Source organism: Triticum urartu, chromosome 2A, assembly GCF_056163025.1.
Source record: "Triticum urartu cultivar PI428250 chromosome 2A, HENAU_Tu73, whole genome shotgun sequence".
Taxonomy (NCBI): domain Eukaryota; kingdom Viridiplantae; phylum Streptophyta; class Magnoliopsida; order Poales; family Poaceae; genus Triticum; species Triticum urartu.
Genome location: NC_141874.1, coordinates 99,441,828 through 99,449,474, shown reverse-complemented (window position 1 = coordinate 99,449,474; position 7,647 = coordinate 99,441,828). Strand labels below are relative to the sequence as shown.

The following is a 7,647-nucleotide window of genomic DNA, read 5'->3' as shown; positions in this document are numbered from 1 at the left end:
AAACTCTCAAACATAAGACCGCATCTGGTCTTGCAACTTGCTCTCACTATGGAAGCTAAAACATCAAAATGTATATATAATCTGTATATATCTCCAGCATTACTCAATCTGGAATACTCTACTTATATGATTAGTACCAGACCTCATTTTTCATAGCAAGCAAACAGCAGAATGATATTATTTTCAATAGTTATAGGAATAATTGAAAGTTTAGCATTATACATTTGTTCTTCTTAACATAAAGAGGGTGTTGCAAATCTGCAATCACTCCAGCGATATATACATTTATACATATGAACCTTTAGCGTTTCTGGAGGCATGCTAAGTATTGATGGTCCATTGCAGTAAGCCTTCTTCAGATATGTGAATCCCTTCTGAATTTTGGCTTGTCCAATGCCTCTAAGAATATGTGCAGAAAGCCATGATGGTCCAGTGCCTCTAAGAACATGTGCATAAATCTTTATATGAACCAAGAGTGCTAAACAACATGTCTTTTGTCAGCCATAGACAACACACGAGTACCTAAAACTATTATTGAACAAGCTGATGATTTAGTTCATAAATGAAGGCACAATAGAAAAGCTGTGAAACCTTGAAAAGTGTATCAGTTTATCGGTGGTGGGATCAGGAGATGACGCTAATCAAAGTAAACTTAGAGCAAATACGAAACAGTATCCAATCAAGATTCAAGGTGTACAAAATAAACCTGAATGAGGTGTGCAGATAGGCAACAAACTCCTCTATACTGGATATAGTTTTAACATCAACATTCAAATGCACCGCTTAAATCCAAATCACGGGCATGCTTGACATCCCAAACATTGCAAACACAAGGATCATTGTATAGGCATGTGCTTCTTTATCTGATCATCGCCACGTGTAGTTAAGGATCTCTTATGCAACCCATATCATGTATCTGCAATAGGAAAAGAACATGGCACATTATCATTGAGAAGACATCATATGGCATTCACATCACATGACGAGCTTCACCAACCATTCAACAACTTTCCTGAAATCCTACCACAGGTAAAATAATCAATGAACTTGCTGAAGATAATAATTATCAGCCTCACAACCAGCAAGAAAACAGTGCAATAACTAACGAACAAGTGAACAACACATCATGTATAATAATAAAATCTCAAGTAAACATTAGGGAGTTAGAAACAGTCACAAAGCACTAAAAAGGATGGTCAAGTTCGTAATTAAAATGATTCAATAGTTTTTTATTGCTGAAATTCAAGCACGGTCACCATAAAGAAAGTTCGATAAATAAGATTCAGTTGTATGAACTATCCTTGGACTATGTAGTCTTCCTAGATTGAAGCAAATATTGGACACGAGAAACCAAATTATATTGTTCAGTTCTTATAAAGGCAGGAAGAAAATATGAGGTGAAATTCATATATACAAAGTTTAGTAAACCCACGCCGGAAAGAAAAACAGCAAACAATGTTCACTTACACTACTCACCAGTTAGTCTCATATTTGTCCTAGCAGCTTGGCCAACCTATCTTCTTTGTTGTCATCATCGGCAAGCTGGCAGGATGACATCCTCATCCCAGACAACTCTGGTTCTTCTATAGCGGGTAACTGACAGTGAAGCATAATCTAGAAGGAAGAAATTAAGGAAAGAGCAGGGAATTAGTGAACTGGACATTGAAAGCAAGCATAGGTAGCCAGGACTTATAACTCAAACAACAATTTCTTTCGCCCCAACAAATTAAAAGAATTTTTTGTTTGGCAGCATATATCCAAAGGAACAGACATGTTGTCTATTTTATTTCCTTGACACACATCTACCCACCGATCAAATGGTTCTCACATTTTTTTCTTCCTTTGATACATATCTCCTGAATAATCAAATGGTCGATTTGAAAGTACAACAGTCATATTAGTGTGCCCGTTGTATCAGTTTTATGGTTGGAATACAGTCTCCCTGCATAAAAGCAGATCCAAACAGCCAAGCCAAATGTCCAAAAGGTCTATATGTATGTAACTATATCAAACACATGCTACTCTGCCAAGCACGAACTGGTTCACAAGAATTAGATACAAATTATTTAAATAAACAAATGGGAAACACATGCAACTCTCCCAAGCAAAACCAGAAACCTGACTCAATGACCGGAGGCCAAGTTCACATATGCTCCAGCCATGATTCCCCCCAAGTTTCTGCAACCAAAATGGAATGCATGATTAATTTAGCAGTAGGTACAAGCACACACTTAACAAGGGACAATCCTAACTTGGGTTTTAGAGGCAAGAAACAGTCGAAAATCGAACATGTGTGCATGACTAATTTAGTAGCAGGTACAACGTACAACCACATACTTAACAGGGGACAATCCTAACCTAGGTTTCAGAGGGAAATGGTTGAAGAACAAACACGTCGTCCTTCCTCCTTGTTCGATTCATCACTCCCCCACTTAAAAAAAACAGATTTACATAGTTCAGTAATAAGAACAGTAGCACATCGTTTCATTAGATTTTATATGACAGAAATTTAGACGGGCTAAACTAAAAAAAGCTAGAGCTGCGTAGGCATGGAAGAAGAAGAAACCGAGTGGAGTAGGATATCATTAGGAGCTTAGGCGTTTGGGGCGAGAGACTACCCGCTCACCAGATATGAGCAGGTAGTCCAGATCTTTGTCTGACGTAGTTGTTTGCTGCGTATTCAAGAAGAAACTTAATAATATGTTTGTATTGCACGACTTCTCCTAGAGAATAGCTGCACAAATGCAATTCTGAAATCCGAAGTAACTAAGGTCTGAATCATCGACACCTACCAAGGTTCTGAATTTCTGTAGGCAATACTTCCAGTTTGGATTAGAACCGTCAGTTTTAGTACTTTAGTAGTTAGTTTTATATATCTAAATATGCAGGCATGTAGTCGTCAGTTTTAGTACTTTAGAGAGTATGAGCTTCTGTAATTCATGGTGAAAATTCATCTCTATGGTGACAGAATTGACAGTGTGCATCAATTCAACTGATTTTAGTTACCTTGTCCTAATTGGGCACGAGGTCTTGCAGCCTCCTTAGCCTCTTGCTATTCCTTGCTCTTCTTTCCTAAACAGCATAAGCAAGAAAAATATTCAGTACAAACATGTCGCACCAAGACAAACACCAAAAATGTTGCAGGAAACTAACTAACCCTCTCAGCGATGCTTCGTGGGTGAGTGGTGCAGCTATGCTTGGTGCGGACTGTGCAGGCGATGAAGTCCTGCTGCAGCTGCTGATAGTCGTCCATGTCAGGCATGTCCAAAGACGTGGTCGACATGCCAAACTGAATTTGGTCCAGGGTGTTAGTAGAAGTGTAGCATTAAACAGTTGACGGACAGCAGAGTGCGGATGGATGTGAAGTGTATACATGTGAAGCTTATCCTACTTGGGATTCGATTTTGCTGAGGCTGGTGACCATGCCGCCGTTGCTGTCGATGAGCACCTTGGCCATCTTGCTTCCGGGTGTGAACATGATGTTGGAGTTGGTGTCGTCCGAGGAGCTCATGGAGAAGCTCCTGGAGAGGTCGTTGGAGCCGCTGTCGACGGTGATGCTCTCACTGACGTCGGCCGACAGCACCGGCGCGGGCATGGCCGTCCCCATCTCTGTGTGGCATAATGTCCTGCTGCCTCGAGTAGCTCCACACCTGCATATTAATTGAGAGATCTCCACGTCAATGAATTCTGAACTTATCTAGAAAGCTAACAGTATTGGGGATCAAAGAAATAACAGAAAGTATTATAGTTTGCAGTCACATAAGCCATACCATGAAAGGACACGAGTAGTACCTGACTTTGTTGAATTGGAAGAAATCATGTTAAAGTATGGATTCCCTTTAAACCAGCAGTCTCTCTTCACCTGATTAGAAGAGAGTAAATTCCTTTCCCCTCCTATGTGACGTCTCACGCTTGACCTCCTTTCTGCCATAAAATTTATCCTCTGACACACACACACACACACACACACACGCACACGCACACACGCACACGCACACACACACACACACACACAATTAAAATCTCTTTATCCTCATTGGGGTCGTAATGAAACATTGTAAATACATATAAACAAAAAGAATATGCAAACCTAATAAAATTGTGCAAGAAAATTCAGAGAACTATAGGGAGAAACACAAACCTGGGTAGGTGCTCGACCAGGATGGGCTCTTGCGCTGTCACATGAGTAGTACCTGACTTTCTCGTTCCCCAATGTCGTCCTCCTGCTGTGGCCGCGGGGGTGGTGCCGATGTGTGTGCTAAAGAAGGCCATGACCCTGTGGCGGCCATCTCGTCAGGGTCATTCTCCGTCTCCCATATCTGCCTGCTTGCTCCCTGCCTGCTCCACCAAGCAGACAAACTCAAACCTATGGGGAACAAGAAAACGATGAATAGATCGATCTAACTGGCAGCAAACGAACTGATTTTGTTTTGAATCTCAATACAATCAAAAAATGGCAATAATAAGAGGAGACATATCACCCATTAATGTGATTCAGGTTCAGCCTACCACAAGATCAGAGAAGTTAATCTTCGTCCGCATTAGCTTCATCGGCTGCACCGTTCTGCTCCTGCGGCCCTGCCTCTTTATCCAATTTCCTCCGTTTGCTCCAGGATGCATTTGCGCTTCTGAAGATTGCAGAAAGGGTTGAGTGCAATTGAATAAAGCTGAATGTTCTTTTTATACCGATTGTGTCTAAATACAATAGTAAAGTAATGCCCAAAATTATACAAACCCTCGTTCATAAGGATATAGAGGACAAAAAAATTCTGATGTTGTTAACAATTTATATTTATTTATGCTCCAATATTCTCGCCAACAATCTAAAGGACTGAGCCACTGCACCCTTCATTTGCATTGTCACATAAGAGTTATTTATCTGTGCATCATCTAAACTCAAAGAATATATCCTTGATGGACACAACTGAGAAAGAACAGCAGGTTGTAACGGAATGAAGAGACAAGTAGACAACAACACCGACCTTCCAATGCAATCGTCAGGGGCTGTACAAACCGGGAACTCAAATCGTTCGCATCTTTCCTTACTTGCACACATCATCTGCCCTGCAAATAAGATCATACTCAGTTACTATCATCATCCCAAAAGCGTCACATCACAGGAAGAAGCCTAATATTATGCTCTCCGGCGGCTCGTTCCTCCATCAAACAGCAGAGTAATTAGAAAGACGCCAACGATGCAGATCCTAAACCAGCAGTGCGAATTGATGCCAATAAATTAACTACCCCTATTTTCTCTCCCCAAGAAACCCCAAACATTTTACATAAGCATCAAATTCGTCACCCATATTAACTAAAAAACAGCAACCCTAATTCACCCATATTAATAAATCAGGGAATTCAGGATCCCTCCCAAGAATCAGAGTAAAAATGGGGTAAGGAAGAACAGGAAAAGCAAAGCAAGAGGCACGTACGTGGCTGAGAGGTTGTGGATGAAGATGCGGGTGCTCTCGGCGCAGGCATCCATGGCGCCCTTGTCCAGGAGACCTCCGCCCTCCCCCTTCACCGGCGCCGGACATGACGACTGGGGTGAGCTCGTGACCTCCGCCGTCCCCTTCGCCGGCACCGACCACGACGAACAGGACGAGCTTGTCCTTGACCAACCGCCCCAGGATGGGCTTGGGGGGCTCCTCCTTCGCGTCCGTCTCCGTCATCGCAGCCGTCGACGCAGGCTTGGCCTTGGATCCCCTCCCCCTTGGCTGATTGCTGCGGCTGCTTGTCTCCCTGCCATATAGATCCATGCGCTTCTCATGGTAGTGGCTGGTGAGGCGCGTGGTTTACCCGAAGGAAGAAGAGAAGAAGAGGAGGCGATGCGAGGAAGGCCGGGCTCCCGCGGCAGCAAGGGCGAAGGCCGAAGGCGAGGGAGCAGGAGCGGAAGAGCTGAGGCGGCGGATTGGAAAGAGGACGAGGCGGCTGGGATTTTTTCACTGTGATCTAGGTTTTCACTTCCCACGTCCTTATCTTTTCGGTTAAAATTTTCTGCTTACCCAAAAACACACCAACAGCACAGTATTAACTAGGCCCACGGTTAACAAGCCCCATCTGGCATGGGCCATTGAAGGAGTTGTCTGGGTACAACAGAGACCAACGGACCACCGGCTGCCAGCATCAAAAGTCGTACAAAAGTAAAAAGATCGAACGGGCCAGTTCGATTAGCGCTCGCAAGTAGGGTAGTCTAGCGACATTTATATGTTCGATGTCCCGTAGGTCTTGAAGTGCGAGCTTAGGTCGACTGGCTAGGAGGCTTGCTCCTACATGTACACACACTGACACACGGGGATATGCATTGTACCCTGGTACCGTGGGAAAAAAGAAGAACAAGAAATAAGGAGGAAAAGAAATCAAAGGGCACCATACGAGTCTTTGGCTATAAAAAAATTATGCATGTGTTTATCATGATTTAATGTGATCGATCTATGAACAAATCCCAACATCACAAAGGGAAAGATGTCATCATGCAGCAACCCGAGGAAAGTATGCAGGCAGCGACCCCTGGTAAATGCAATGGGCCGCTGAAAAGATGGGTCAAGCCGCCCAGGGTGGGCGAAGCTCAGCGTCGCCGGAGTGTGGAGAGAAACAAACATCTCAGAGGAGCGGGTATGATCATAAGAAGCCACGCAGATGAAATCATTTTAGCAACGTGTCGGCATTTGATCACCTGTGAGAATGCTCTGGAGGTGGAGCTGTGAGCGCGTATGCAAGGGGTGGCGCTCTCTCTCGAATGCACAATAATGCTTTTCATCCTGGATAAACTACTAGATTGTCGGATTCCACACATACCAAGCATTTCAACCATACACACAATATGCTCAATATGTGCAAATACAACATGGCATCACAACATAACTCTACGACTCAAGTATTTATTCATTAGGCTCCGAGGAGCGAGATATTACAAACATGGGTCTCATGACCCAACATTCAGAGCATACAAGTCAAAGCACATGCGGAAGCTTAACATATCTGAGTACAAACATCTACAAATCAAAAAGGTTGAGAAGCCTGACTATCTACCAGATCCTGCCGAGGGCACAAGATCGTAGCTGAGGTATCAAGCTAAACGTCGGAGTCCACACGGAACTACTAGCGAGACTGACGTCTCTCTGCAAAACATAAAATAAGCAAACGTGAGTACAAATGTACCCAGCAAGACTTACATCAGAACTAGCTACATATGCATCGGTATCAACAAAGGGGGTGGTGGAGTTTAACTGCAGCAAGCCAGCTTTGACTCGGTGGCTATCCTGAACTACGACTGCAAGTAACTCTTTTGAGGTGGCGCACACGAGTCCACATATTCACCATATTAATACACCACTATGGATCCACTTTCGTCTCCCTACGAGAAGGCCATCCATAGCACTCACGCTTATCTTGCGCATTTTAGAGTATCCACTTTCACTTGTCTATGAACTGTTATAGGCAACTCAGAAGTCTTTTACCATGGACACGGCTATTCGAATAGATCATTTATAACCCTGCAGGGGTGTACTTCTTCACACACGCTCTCGCCACTTACCACCATGTACACGTTGTGTATCTCGGCAACCTTCAAGCGGAAGCCTGGCGAGGGAGTCGGCCACGACCTGACTACCCACACAAGTCTCTAGTCCAGGTTTATCGCCTATT

At 43.5% G+C, this 7,647-nt stretch overlaps 1 protein-coding gene across 6 annotated transcripts; it reads right to left on the bottom strand.

Moving 5' to 3' along the window:
• Nucleotides 1–632: 632 nt before the first annotated feature.
• On the bottom strand, nucleotides 633–5,948 carry LOC125535191 (transcription factor bHLH81-like). Of its 6 annotated transcripts, none has more exons than XM_087543358.1 (11): nucleotides 5,433–5,948; nucleotides 4,983–5,064; nucleotides 4,510–4,628; nucleotides 3,771–4,366; nucleotides 3,392–3,650; nucleotides 3,158–3,289; nucleotides 3,007–3,072; nucleotides 2,359–2,431; nucleotides 2,119–2,178; nucleotides 1,477–1,614; nucleotides 633–916 (listed from the first exon to the last, which is right to left on the bottom strand). In XM_087543358.1, exons 4-7 carry the CDS (start codon nucleotides 3,929–3,931, stop codon nucleotides 3,013–3,015), a joined length of 612 nt encoding a protein of 203 aa, XP_087399484.1. In that variant the 5' UTR covers nucleotides 3,932–4,366; nucleotides 4,510–4,628; nucleotides 4,983–5,064; nucleotides 5,433–5,948; the 3' UTR covers nucleotides 633–916; nucleotides 1,477–1,614; nucleotides 2,119–2,178; nucleotides 2,359–2,431; nucleotides 3,007–3,012. The 6 variants fall into 6 exon arrangements, with proteins under 6 accessions (XP_087399484.1, XP_087399485.1, XP_087399488.1 ...); XM_087543359.1 differs by lacking the exon at nucleotides 2,359–2,431 and having other exon boundaries at nucleotides 3,771–3,943; nucleotides 4,142–4,366; XM_087543362.1 differs by lacking the exon at nucleotides 2,359–2,431 and having other exon boundaries at nucleotides 3,793–3,943; nucleotides 4,142–4,366; nucleotides 5,433–5,940.
• Between the last annotated feature and the right edge of the window lie 1,699 nt (nucleotides 5,949–7,647).

What these genes read in the sequence shown, in the direction of transcription:
- LOC125535191 (XM_087543358.1), bottom strand. Translation starts at nt 3,931, where the DNA reads ATGGCAGAAAGGAGGTCAAGCGTGAGACGTCACATAGGAGGGGAAAGG. An exon ending in ACTACTCGTGTCCTTTCATG is followed by an intron (nt 3,651 to 3,770) that starts GTATGGCTTATG and finishes ATTAATATGCAG; the next exon opens with GTGTGGAGCTACTCGAGGCA. An exon ending in TCAGCAAAATCGAATCCCAA is followed by an intron (nt 3,290 to 3,391) that starts GTAGGATAAGCT and finishes GACCAAATTCAG; the next exon opens with TTTGGCATGTCGACCACGTC.